General features: G+C 38.1%; 2 protein-coding genes across 2 annotated transcripts; one reads left to right on the top strand and one right to left on the bottom strand.

Annotated features, from left to right (window-relative positions):
- Positions 1–1824: 1824 nt before the first annotated feature.
- Positions 1825–3634, bottom strand: LOC149005919 (zinc transporter 7-like). Its single transcript, XM_089168852.1, has 3 exons — positions 2817–3634; positions 2540–2689; positions 1825–2453 (listed from the first exon to the last, which is right to left on the bottom strand). Exons 1-3 carry the CDS (start codon positions 3432–3434, stop codon positions 2148–2150), a joined length of 1074 nt encoding a protein of 357 aa, XP_089024978.1. The 5' UTR covers positions 3435–3634; the 3' UTR covers positions 1825–2147.
- A 3377-nt stretch (positions 3635–7011) lies between these two features.
- On the top strand, positions 7012–11502 carry LOC149005918 (Ubiquitin carboxyl-terminal hydrolase family protein). Its single transcript, XM_089168829.1, has 2 exons — positions 7012–7314; positions 7349–11502. Exon 2 carries the CDS (start codon positions 7806–7808, stop codon positions 8979–8981), a length of 1176 nt encoding a protein of 391 aa, XP_089024955.1. The 5' UTR covers positions 7012–7314; positions 7349–7805; the 3' UTR covers positions 8982–11502.
- The last annotated feature ends 1965 nt before the right edge of the window (positions 11503–13467 follow it).

Below are 13467 nucleotides of genomic sequence, written 5' to 3'. Positions count from 1 at the left end.
TTTTTTGGATTTTTTATAATCATTCTTTACCTTAAAACATGTTTCATTCTGATTTCAAGAAAGACTGTAGAGAGAGAAGAAGAAGAAGAAGAGAGGAAGGATCTTCTATCTTCCACTGATGGGCTATAATGACTTGAGTAATCTTTTATATTTTTTTAGAATTATAAAAAGATTCGAGGAAAAGTATCTTTGTATATTTAAAATTGACAGTGATAAGCAAAAGGGAACGTCTGCAATTATAAAAAGTCGATTGCAAACTGAGTCATTAATTAGGTACTTAGGAAACTATTTGAATGCTGCCTATCATTATATTTGGTATATAATTTACACTCATATTATCATAGTTAACTCGCCAATATTCCGAAAACCACTTAAATCTTTTTTTGTTATATACATCTTTATTTTTATTTGAAACAAAACTCTTGCCCCAAAATTCATACATAATCACTTGTTAATGCCCATTTTGCCATCAAATGCATTCTACCAGCACCTATTTGAAGATTGACACTTCTTTGCAACTTAGATCTCATTTAACCGTCTTTTCCTTGACATGATTATGTATGATTGTTTCTATAATGTAAGATTGCCTGATATTGTTTGGAAAAATCCAGGTTTTAGAATTAGGCATTGTTGTTCATTATATAGTAATTGGGTTTTCCTTAGGGGCATCTATGAATCCTTGCACCATAGCTCCTCTTTTTACTCCTTATCCTTCCATCAGTTCTTTAAGGCAATGGGTCTTGGTGGATGCATATCACATGTGGTTCTTTGTTATTCATCCACGAAGACTCATTACTTCAAAGAATTGATGGAAGTAAAGGACCATAACAAGAGGAACTATGTTGCAAAGATTCATAGCTGTCCCGAAGGAAAGCCCAATTACTACAGCATAAACAACAATGCCTAATTCCAAGACCTGCAATTTTACAACCAATATCAGTTAATCTTGCATTAATTATATAAACTACCATGCATAATCATGTCAAGGAAGAGATAATTAAATGAAGATCAACTGAGCAACAATATGGTTTCTTAACAATTGTGAAACAGCAGCTTCTTCATCTCCCTTCAAACAATTTTCTCTGGTAAGATCGCATTTAAGCAGTGGCTTGTTTTGATCATATGAATTGCCATCCATTCTATCCACTACTGTTGATCTTAAGCTATTTTTCTTGTGATAAGTCAATCGATAAGCAATGTTACCAGTGCAACTGGAGCTCCCACAAGGGAAAACAGAAAGACTAACTTAGAATAACTTGCTAATGTCCAAGTAAGGAAGGAATAGATAGCAGACAGAGATCAGAAAAAGAACAGAGCACTCAGAAAGAGAGACAGAGGAAGAAGGAATGGTTGTGCTGTGCCACTCTAAGATGGAGAAAGGTGATATGAGGCCAATATATACATATAGGGATCATCCATGTAGTGTTTGTTAAAATATCCGATCCACAAGCTTCATGCGATTCAGGTTTAGCTAAGCATGCCAAAATTGTTTATATTACTTTCTTCTCCAACCACCCCTTTTCTTTACTGAGTGTTGTTTGATACTTTAGAACCTAACTTTTGGTATGGTGGACGCATGTGCACTATTGGATAGTCTACAGTGTCACCCACTCGGAAAAAAATCCTTTGCTATGCTCAACAGTGCACTTTTATCCCAAACAAGTGGCTGTGATTAAAAGTTTAATTTTGAATTAAAAAAATCATCAATATTCTTTTAATTTTTAAGTTTTCTTAGCCACTTATTTGGGATAAAAGTGCACTATTGTGCATAACAGAGAGACGTGCACATTGGAGGATGTTTTTACTAAGTACACATTCTCTTGCTAACTACATGTCCATTTCAGAGATTAATCTTTACAATTTCAGGAGCAATCAAATAAGTTGGTAAAAGGGAGCTTAATAGTGTATTTGAATTGTTAAAGAGTCATATTCCAAACTGTTTGAAGGCTACCCATCGTTACAATTAAAAGATAATTTTACACACACTCAAAGGTAACTCACCAGTATTCCCAGAACCATTTGAATTTTTTTTCCCCTTGGCACTGTCTCTTTATTTTTATCTTTAAAGGTATTGCCTTAGATCAAATGCTATACCCTTCCATCTAAAGCACAACTGCTGACCTAAAAAATCATACAAAGCTACTAGTTCATGCCCATTTTGCCATCAAGGACATTCCACCAGCACCTAAAAGAACAGCAATGAAAGCCCATATTTGAAGCTTGAAATTCCCTTGCAACTTAGGTCCCATAAAATCTGCTGCCAATAGATCAACCAAAGCCATGTAATTTAGTAAACCTGCTGATGAAGCATTCAGTACACCAACAACTATCAAAGATGTTGGGCTATTTTCTTTGTACACATTTGACAAACCAATCCCAAGTAATATTCCAAATGGCGTCGTCATCGAGAAGAAGAACACCATTATTGCCTTAATCTTGTTATTGTATTCTGCCTGTTTTAGAAAACTTTGTTAGTAATCACACTCCTCTGTTTTCAGCAAATGTGTGTAAGAGAGAGAGAGATAGAGAAAAGAGAGACCTGTAATATGCATCCACCAAGACCCATTCCCTCAAATAATTGATGGAAGCAAAGGGCAGCAATAAGTGGTGCTATGGTACAAGGATTCATAGATGCCCCTAAGGAAAGCCCAATTACTACAGAATGAACAACAATTCCTAATTCTAAAACCTGCAGTTTTTCAAGCAATATCAGTTAATCTTGTAATATTATACAAACAATTATGTATAATCATGTCAAGGAGGAGATAAAAAAAATTTTGGGTAATGAAAGAAGAGATAATTAAGTGAAGATCAACCTGAGCAACAACACGGTTTCTTAACAATTGTGAAATAGCAGCTTCTTCATCTCCCTTCACACCATTTTCCTTCTGGTAAGATTGCATTTGCAGTGGCTTGTGTTGATCATCTGCTGAATTGCCGTCAATTCTATCCACTACTGATCTCAACCCATTTTTTGTGTGATGAGTCATCGCAAATGAATCGATCAACAATGTTACCAGAGCAGATAACATTGCAACAAAAGTAGCGAAAGGGAACTTCTTCCATGGATTCTCAGGTAGACAGGGTGATGTCAAACAAGCAAAAGAATCAGGCAAAACATGCATGTACCCAGTTGCTAGAATCACACCAGATGCCAATGCCTTGACTATGATGAAAGGACTGCGATCTGGTTGAAAGAGTGAAACCGAACGAGAAAATAGAGGTAGACAAACACCAACCATACTAGCAACCAATATAGCAATGAAAGATATAATTTTGAGATGAAGCGCCTTGGCCTTGTTGTAACAACCATTCGTTGAAGTCGTACACTGAGATATGTCTTGATTTTCCTGATTGCCAGAGATTTGTAATGTGAAGGAGAGAAGAAGGATTGAGAGAAACAATGTCTGTGTTGTCATTGCTCTGTAAGCCATAGCTCTAGTTGTTTAGGACATTGAGAGGAAGGAGGAGAGTAAATAGGTATTTATACTCATTTATCTCTCTCAGGCTTATTCACAAACACATAGAGCACACGTAATCCGCAGGTGAATGTACATCTTGGAGCCGATTACAACCTTGTTTTCTCCATTTTCATGAATCCAAAGAAAAGTCTGGTTGACTCTCAGATATATATTTACCTTTTAATACATGCAGATGATCCCAAGTCAGCAATTTGCATTGCCATGTAAGCACATTTGCACACTTGTACATGCTATTCTACACTTTCCTTTTTTTTCACCCACACAGTAAGAGTTCGAGCACACGACACACATACACATCCACACTCTCTCACAAGCCCAGTAGTTACGCTTAGTTAGGTTAGTTCTTCAACCAACAGGTTTTATTTCCCCCTCTTATGACTCTTTCTTTAGTTTTTACTTTTTTTTTTTTTTTTTCATCTCTTTTTTTCTCTTTTATTTTTCCATCTTTTAGTCATAGCATTTTATATTATAAAAAAAATTCTTAGGAGAAGGAAAAATATAATCCTAAATTAAGTGACTGTCAATATCTACCCTATTTAGAAATTCTCAATCTATCCTTCTCTACCTTCAAACTCATTTTCCTTTTCAAGGAAAAGAAGAAAAAAAAAAAGTAAGACATAGGGAAGAGGGGAGGGTAAAGTATCACCGACTAGTTGGTTTAGTTGGTTTAGTTGGTTTAGTTGGCAGTTACAGACACTTCTAAGTGAAGAGGTAAAGATTTGTCTTTCCCTAATGATTTGTTATTTTCCCTAAAAGATTTGTCTTTTCGTTTCGTGATGCATGGAGAATATTATGGGTCATTATTTGCCCAATTGTCACATGTCATTATATACTTGTGAAAGGGAAAATTTTGATTTACATAATCGTGAGTAGAGAGGTAGGTAACATTATAAAATATCCCTTTATGCTACTTATGCATATCATTTGGTTGTATTTTAGTAATCTTACTCAACTTTGAATTGGAGCTTGAGCAACGTTTCTCATTTTTCTTGGACTAAAATTTACCAAAAGTTACCATCAAAGGATTGCTCATTTAGTAGTAGCCGGCAAATCTTAATAAAGAGGTCACGAGTTTAGATTCCCTGTGGTATATGTAATACTCCCTACCCTCTAGGATAAAATTACTAATTCCTTAAAAATAAAAGAAAATTTACCAAGAATTATACATAATTACATCATAGACCAAGGTTGCTAAGGTCAATTTTTTTTTTGGGGTCATCATCAAGTCAATCACAAAGACTGGGCTCATATACCCAGGAAATACCAAGAAGAGGAAAGGTGTGGAGGAATGGATGTTCGAATGAAAATCCTCCTTAATCTTACTACCTCTGCATAAGAAGTTGCTACCATTATGTACGAGTCCAGATTGTCTCATTTGACGGGGAGCACAGACCGACGGCTGTTGACCACGAATTATAGGGGGCCCCACAGGATTAGGGAATGGGGTTTATTTTAAAAAATATATATATTTAATTAATTTTTACTTTTTACTTATAAACCCCACATTATTTGTGGTTATAACACCATTGTGGGAGCACATAATGCTCCTTGTCAAAGGAGATGATCCACATTCTATTATGTATAACCACATCAAGGTCAATTAAGTAGAGCTCAAAAGAGTTGAGATTAGGTTGAGATATCCAAGCGGACCAAGCTTGAGCTAGGTTTTGTATAGTTTGGGCTTTAGCTGTGTTAAAGGATCTAAACTAGGCAGTCAAGCTTTGCAATCCCAGCCCAAGGAAAGAGCCCACCCGCCCGGCCAGCGGGCCAAAACAGCCCCGGCCCAAGCCCACAGGCCAAGCCAAGCCATCCCACCCAAGGCCCTAAGGGCGGGTCGGGATGGGTGGCCCCGATGGGGCGCCCATGGCCCGTCCCCGGCCCTAAGGCCCCGTCCCCGCCCCGGCCTGATAGCCCCGGCCCCGAGGCCCCGACCGATTGGCCCCGCCCGGCCCCGAGGCCAGCCCGGCCCAGGCCCAATGGCCTTGTCCCAGCTAATTGGTCATATCTTAGTCGTAAATATCAAATGTAAGACAGGTAATAATTAAAATACATATTAAAGTAATTAAATACTTAAATTCCAAACTCAATGGAAAATAATATATTAAATATGTCAACAAATAATCCAAAACTTAGATTCAATATGTATTTAACTATATACCCATTTAGATTTTAGAGAAATAGAGAAATCCAAATTTCTAGGGTTTTTAATTTCTCTCTCTCTCTCTTATCTGTTTCCTTGGTTTTCTCCAAAGACAAATAGTTAAAATTATTCATGAAATATAATAAGTAGAGAGAAGAATTGTAATTAAATTTAGGCATATTTGAAAGTCAAGTCAATTATAGAGAATGTCACACAAACTCTTTTGTAAACTTAGAAACACGAGATTCATAATTCAAAAGGAATCGATAAATGAAAATTTTATCTTCAAAGTCAAGAATTTAAGTCGTAGGTAGGTATGTTTCATTCACAACTGCTCAATAAATTGATATCTTTATTCAATACAAAAAATCATATTCAAAACCTGTTAACAAATAAATCGACAATAATTTAGTATCAACAAAAAAAAAGTATTTTTTCATAGTTAAAGAAAATGATGTTTAGTTACAAACATAGCTATATGTTTTTAATAATTTTTTGAAATATCACAGAGATTTGTTAGATATTCATGATAAGAAGTTAGGGTATAGATTTGTTAGATATTAATTCTTTATGTAATAGTTTTTATTATTTATAATATATTATCTCGCCTTTGTCAAAAAACAAAATCCATATTTTATTGAACTAAAAATGACTTTGTTGGAAAAATAAAAAATACCAAAAATAATATAAAAGTGAATTATAGTCTAATATGATCAAAGTGACTAAATATCAAAATCAAGACTCATACAATGTAGATGAAGATCGGGAAAACGAGAACGAGACAGATCACGCAAAAAAAAGATATAGCCAAAATTAGGTCGGGATCGGGCCAAAACAAATAGATGCTATTACATTGGTAATAAGGTCATAATTAATAACACAAAACATGATCATGAAAAGACACGGAAGATCACAAGATAAAAACCAGGGGTGGAGGCCCGAGTCAGACCAAACCGAGCGGACGGGCAACGGCCAAGACGGGCAGGACCAGGACGGGGCCGGACCAAGCCAAACCGGCGGCAGCAAAACGGGCCAAGACGGGCGGGGGGCAAAATCGGGGACGGGCCGGGAGGGCGAGAGAATCCCAAGCCGCCGGCCTAGTCGGGCGAATATTTGCCTAACCCGCCCAGGGCAAATTAGCCCAAGCCCTATTCGGCTCGGGGGTGGGCTTAGGCGGGTCGGGGCTAAACTTGCACCCCTAATCTAAACCAAGGTTTAAGGTATTCGTATCGAATATTGTATCGGTCAGATTATCTTAAAAGATGCATTCGTTTCGTATCAAATATCCAATGTATCTTACCGCAATCCAATAGAGATACGTATTGGTGTATATTGTACCACTTTTATCCAAATATGGACATGTATCGGTCAGTATTGTATCGTGTCGTTGTTGGATACTAGAACATAGCGGCGGACTGGCGGAGGAGGGAAAGCACTCTGTTCCTCTTCTTCTTTCTCGTCTCTATCAGGCTTTCTGGAAATGGTAAAATGATCTCAAGGGATAATATCATTTGTTCATGAAAAACCAATGACTTCAGAACCCATTAGCCCATTACCCCATTACCCATGATCTTAATTTGTTGTCAGGATTCTATTTTGAAAAAATCATTTCATTCTGTGCATTTATAGACTGAACTGTTGCATTTCAGTCTGGTTGGCTCAGGCTGAATTTTGGCAGCCTAAAACTATGAGGTTGGAAGTCTAGTCAGTTAATTATAGCTCCGAGGTTGGAAGTCTATTCAGTTAATTATAGCTCCTTCTGGGTGAACCATTTTGTTTAAAGGATACGCCCTTTGACACAGATACACATGTTGGTGATTCTTGAAGCAGAACAAGTACATTATCCCTGCCTTTCTCGATGGTTCTCATGTCCGTGGCTCATCGTTTGGTAAAATATTGATTTCTTCTTCTGTGTTTCAAAAGTGGTTTGATACGGTTAATGCTGAGGAAGGTGGTTGATTTGATGGAATGCGTGCTTCTAAATTTATGTTGGGCATGTTTTACGGAGTATAGGGAAGGAGAAGAATTTTTACATCCATTGAGGGGCTTTCACTAGATCGTGTTGGCTTATTTAAGCACTGATTTCTCTCATGTTTATAGCCAAAGGTTTTGCATTCTAACTGTTCGATCATTTGTCTCAAGGTGATATCAACAACTAATTTCTTCCAAGGGCTAATAAATCAATGTTGCTGCTAAAGCCATCTCATATCAGATTTTTTTTCCTTCAGAAAGCAAATACTGGTTTTTCGTTCATACAAATCATGCATAAGTCTGGTGGAGGAAGACCGAAGAAGAAGATCTACCCCAGAGTTTATGAATTGGATAGAGTTATGGAGCTTCAGAAGAAACCATCCCTTATTCTAGAACTCAAATCCATCATTCAAAGCCAAAAAAACCATTCGCTCCATATCAGAGACCTCGAGAAAGAAGTTGGGTTTGTTAAGAAATGGAATTTTATGTCTGTGATTGAAAAGTACCCCACAATCTTCCGTGTTGAAGGTGGAAACAGAGCACCCATTTCAGTTAGGCTCACAGAAAAAGCAAAACAGATAGCTTCAGAAGAACCTCATGCTAGAGAATTGATGGAACCCATTTTGGTGAAGAACCTGAGAAAGTTGTTGATGATGTCAATGGACTGTAGGATCCCGATGGAGAAGATTGAATTCATTGAATCTGAACTTGGTTTACCTAGAGACTTCAAGGATTCATTAATTCCCAAGTACCCAGAGTTCTTCTCTGTGAAGGACATCAATGGAAAAGCTTATCTTCATCTGGAAAGTTGGGATTCTTCTATGGCTGTCACTTCCCGTGAAGAAAAGCTAGATTTTGTTGCCACCCATGATGGGAGCCCAGATTTCAGTGGGTTTCAAAGAAGAGTCAAAATATCTAAGGATGGTAATTATTCTGGCCCTTTTGCTTTCCGAATGAATTTTCCTGCTGGTTTCAGACCCAACACAAAATATCTAGAAGAAGTCCAAAAATGGCAGAAAATGCCCTTTCCCTCCCCATATTTGAATGCAAGGAGATTCAGTCCTGTAGACCCAAAAGCTCGAAAACGGGCTGTAGCAGTTCTTCATGAACTCCTTAGCTTGACCATGGAAAAGAGGATGAATTCTGCCCAATTGGATGCATTTCATGATGAATATCAATTACCATGTAAATTGTTGCTTTGTTTGGTTAAGAATCATAGCATTTTCTACATCACAAACAAAGGAGCAAGGAGTACAGTCTTCCTGAAGGAAGCTTATGATGGGTCAAATTTGATAGATAAATGTCCTCTTTTGAGATTCTATGATAATTTCATAGGATTAATTGGTAGGAAGGATTACAATTTGAGTAATGAAATATCTTTTCAGTAGATTGGTTAGTGAAGTCTGTAATTTATAGATTACCAAACTAACAGAAATGAGATCCCCATAAATATTCCTTTTTTCCTGTCTTAATTCTTTTCAATTGCTTTTGTCTTAATCAATGGTTATTATGCTTGCATTTTTTCTTTTTTAATAGTAATGGTCTATGTGATAACACTTTTGGTATGAAAATTTGACTGGTGTTTTAACAATATGTTCTATGAATGTGGCTTATATGTCATGAAATGAATCTTGATCTTTATTAGAAGTACATCTCTATATTCAAGTGTTAAAAACTTAAAAACAGAAGAAACAATTCTATAACAACTAATAAAAATCAGAAGATGCACAGGTGGATTAGTTACATGTGGTTGTTAGGTAATGGTAGGATTTATCGTTCTCAGCCCCAAGTTTAGTAGAGGGTGAACCAACAGTGAACTTACCTTTGAGCCATGTGAGCTACTCTAAAAGCGAGCTGATCGACAGTAGAAATTAACTGAACAGCCGACTGTAGAGATGCCACCACATCCCTTATAAGTTGATTCAGTGTGTTTCACATGAGCACAACATGGGGTTGTCGAAAGATACATAGCACATATTCATACCAAATAGGTAGCTGATGAGGAAGAAAGATATCAAGTTCCTGCAAAAGCAAACACAGGCAGACTAATTCAGTTACTCAGAGTTGGTGGGGGACTGTGAGACCATCCTTTTGCTTCTTCAAACTCCAATTTTGAACCAAAGCAAATAGTATAACCAGGCATTGATTTGTGACCATCGAGGCACCCTCTGCACTCGGCATCAACATACTGTTGAAGCAAAGAGGTGGAAGAAGCACCATTAAGAGACACTTCATGGTTGTATGTTTGAGACACGGTAAGTGTGCTAGGCCAGTCAAGCTGTGGGCTGATGCATGATTTGGGCCAACTTATTTGCAAGGTTGGGCCTATTGGAGGAGATATTGAAGAGCCCATTAAGTCTTTGATATTCTGAGCCACACGAACGCATAGTGAAAATGGGAGGGGAGGCGGGCTTGTCATCTGTCATCGGTATTTGTAGAAGATACAATAACAACAACTCTGCCGTTTCCCAGCTTAATATTTATGTTGAAGTAGTTGAAACTAATGTACTCCCTGTTCTTTCTCAAAAGAGATATAAATTGAGTTGGAAAAAAACTGATGGTTGACCATAGGGTTGTAGCTAGTTATCCACCCCCCCATTCCCCCTCCTCTATCTTATTTTGTACATGATGTTGGTGGACGAATATGAAATAAGAGGCCTAAAACTGAAGACAGTTTTATAAATGCTATACTAAGAATTACAATTGACAACATGAGCACCCACATCTGAAAAATACAGATGTTCTCTGTTTGGGAAGTTATTTTCTTTCATTTATTGAGGGAATGAAGAAGAGAGGGAGAATTTTGTTTAGTGAACATACTAGGTTTTTTTTTGGTGAAAGTGAACATACTAGGTTTACTCTGGCTATCTTTATGTATTCGAGGGTAAAATTCATTGTTCCACGAATCCTTGAACTGGTCTAGTCACATCATCAAGATTGAGCAATAGGAGACTAAAGCATCTTTTCTGAATTCTGTAATAAACTTGCTTATTTGAGTTCCAAACACTTTTTGAAATTTCCAGGTCACAGAGCAAGAAAAGATGAGCTTCAAAAGAAACTTTTATGAATCCTTATATTGTTGATAGTCTAATTCATACCTCAATGCGGAGAATGTTAAATGCAGATCAAAGAAGGATTTGCTCTGATGGTCTTAAAGGAGAGAATAATACAGAAAGGAAGATGAGACAAGGGGTTGTTCCATTAATGTGAATGGTAGCAGTGAAGAGTAGCTTTGAAGAATAAGAGGAGAGGGACGAGAAGATTGATGGTTTAGGCCTTGTATCTGGTATGACCTCAAATCGAGCTGATTGGAAGGTGGGATGCGTCTGAGCTGTTGGAGAGAAAATCAACGTGGAACAGGGGGAAGAAGTGGTTGTGACAACCATTCTATTGCACCATACTGGTACCATAAACAATTCAATTAAACGAATTCATTAACCTTGGGGTGAATGGAGCCATTACAGCTGTTGGAACGCAAAAGTCTTAAAGTTCAATTCCAAATTAGAAATCAAGTCTAGAACTCCCAACAATACTAGGATTCCAAATAGAACTCAAGAGTCTTATTAGGAGTCCGAAAGATACTAGGTCTCCAATTTGGAGGTCAAGTCTAGTTAAGACCCCAAAACTAGGACTAAACTCTTACTTGGATTCCCAACAAGATAGAAACTTGAATCCAAGATTCACAATTAAGAGCATGACTCAAACAAGGTCAGGGATGATAAATAGTAGTCAATAAAGATATAAGATAAAACCTAACACATGCCCACGCAACAGTAACTAGAGTAATTATCCTTGAGTTGTGTCATACTTCAATCTACATCAGTGATCAAGGCTCAGCCGGCTTTAACATTATAATTGATCTTTGTTCTTATATTTTATATTTGGATGAATAAAAAATTCAATAACCAAAAGGAGAGAATTGGGGGGGGGGGGGGGGAGAGAGAAATACAAGAAAGCAAATGGCAGAGCCTTACCGAAGCCAACAAGGCCCTAAGTAAAAACAACACTAAGAGAAAATAAAGAAGGCACTAAAAACCAAAGCTAGAGAACCAAGACAAAACAAGGAGCAAGCTAATTTTTTTTGTTAATTTTCTTCTCCTTTCTAGAAGACATGAACTCAACTATGAAGTCTTCGCCGAGGTGATGGTACCCTTTAGTGCAAAGGATACTTCTTGTACTACCTCAAAGTGAAGGAGAGGGGGTGTCTATGTTGGAAGAGTCCCCATTGCCTCTTGCAACCTGAACTTCAATCCAAGGGGGCGGGGGAAACGAGGGTTGGCTGGAGGGAGGGAAGGGTAGGGGAAGGGGCTGGGAGGACAAGAGGGCTGGGCCGAGGGTAGAAGGAGGGCCAGGGGATGAGGGAGGGGTGGGGAGAATTGGCCGAAGGAAGCATGGAGAGAGGAGGGTTCAGAAGGGAGGGGGTGGGGAGGGAAGAAAGAGGGGCAGAGAGAGAATCAACTGGGCTAAGGGTTTAACTGATGTAAAGGGGGGGGGGCAAGGGAGGGGAGCATTGGGGCCTGGAATGAAGAGGAGGGCAGAGATTAATGGGCTGGGCCAGGGGAGAGAGGGGAATTAAAGAAGGGGACGCTTGGGCTGAGAAGGAGATGGGCCAGGGTGGCCTTGATCTTTGTTTTTGTTTTCTTTTTTCTTAAAATTTATGGTACTCTTAACACCAAAATTGAATATTGAAGTGCCATAGGTCCATGGTCTACTGTCTATATTCACAGTGGATGAGCCCAAGAATTTTCTTGAGAAACTTAAGTGCTTAAAGTTAGCACTGCTGTTATTAGCTCAATTTTCAGACCATTAAATTAAGATGATAGGGTTCAAATTCAAGTTGCAACAAGTTTGGTTTTTTATAAATATAGTAATTGACAAAGTGCTTCAAAATTGAGTGCAAGCCTTGGTACCATTGCTCAGGTTCAAATTAGGAAATAGCCTCTTTGTATAGTAGGGGCAAGGTTGTGTACATTCTGACTCCCTATAACCCATAGTGGCAGGAGACTTGTGCACTGCCTGTGCTCTTTATATATTGCTCCAAAGACTGGCAATTTAATAAAATTTCTAGAGATCTTGTAACCTTTATGATTCCTTGATTTTCTTTTAGTTTACAAGTATTTGTAAATTATAGGGATCACTTCCTAACCTGATCTAGATGCCAAGCTGTTTAGCAAGCAATACACTAAAGGTTCTTGAAAAGAAAAAAAAAGTGCTGGTCATGGTGGACCAACCCTTGGGCTACAGTGCCAACCAACCTTGAGTTGGGCCAGCCTATTTGTGAAGAATTTCCTCCAACATCCTTGAGTCCAATGAATTGCGATTCTTCTTTCTTGTCTTTGGTTGTGAGATTTCATGGAAAGGCTTTCATAGCAAATTTAGCCACCAATCATGAGTCTTGTTCTCTCTTTACTACTTGACAACTAACCTTATTCTTTGTGCTTCTCCCCCCCCCCCCCCCCTCTCTTGGTGATTGTAAAATGATGACCGTGACCACCTTGGACTGAACCCTTCCTTTTTCTTGTGTGTTGGGGCGGACCCCCCCACACCAAAAAATAAGGGGCGCACACAGAGGGGTGGAGATATTGATTGGTTCTTGGGTTGGAACAGCTCTTCTGGATGAACACTTCATCTAATCTAATAGTTAAGGTTCTGGTGCTTGAATCATGTTAATTTTCATGCTATGAACTCATTTCAGGTGCATATTTGCAACCAGTTTCATATGAAATGAGTTCATACCTAATGTTTCACTTGACTATCTCCAGGATGTTCTACGGATATTTGATTGACTATTACCATTGAATCCCAGATATGAAGTTCTTGAAATCAGCTGTAACTATTTCAGTTGCATGTGCTTTTATCTCCACATTAGATGTT

Source organism: Hakea prostrata, chromosome 9, assembly GCF_041222555.1.
Source record: "Hakea prostrata isolate BN-2017 chromosome 9, UWA_Hpros_2, whole genome shotgun sequence".
Taxonomy (NCBI): Eukaryota; Viridiplantae; Streptophyta; class Magnoliopsida; order Proteales; family Proteaceae; genus Hakea; species Hakea prostrata.
Note: the sequence above shows the minus strand (reverse complement) of the source record. Positions and strands in the feature narration are given on the sequence as shown.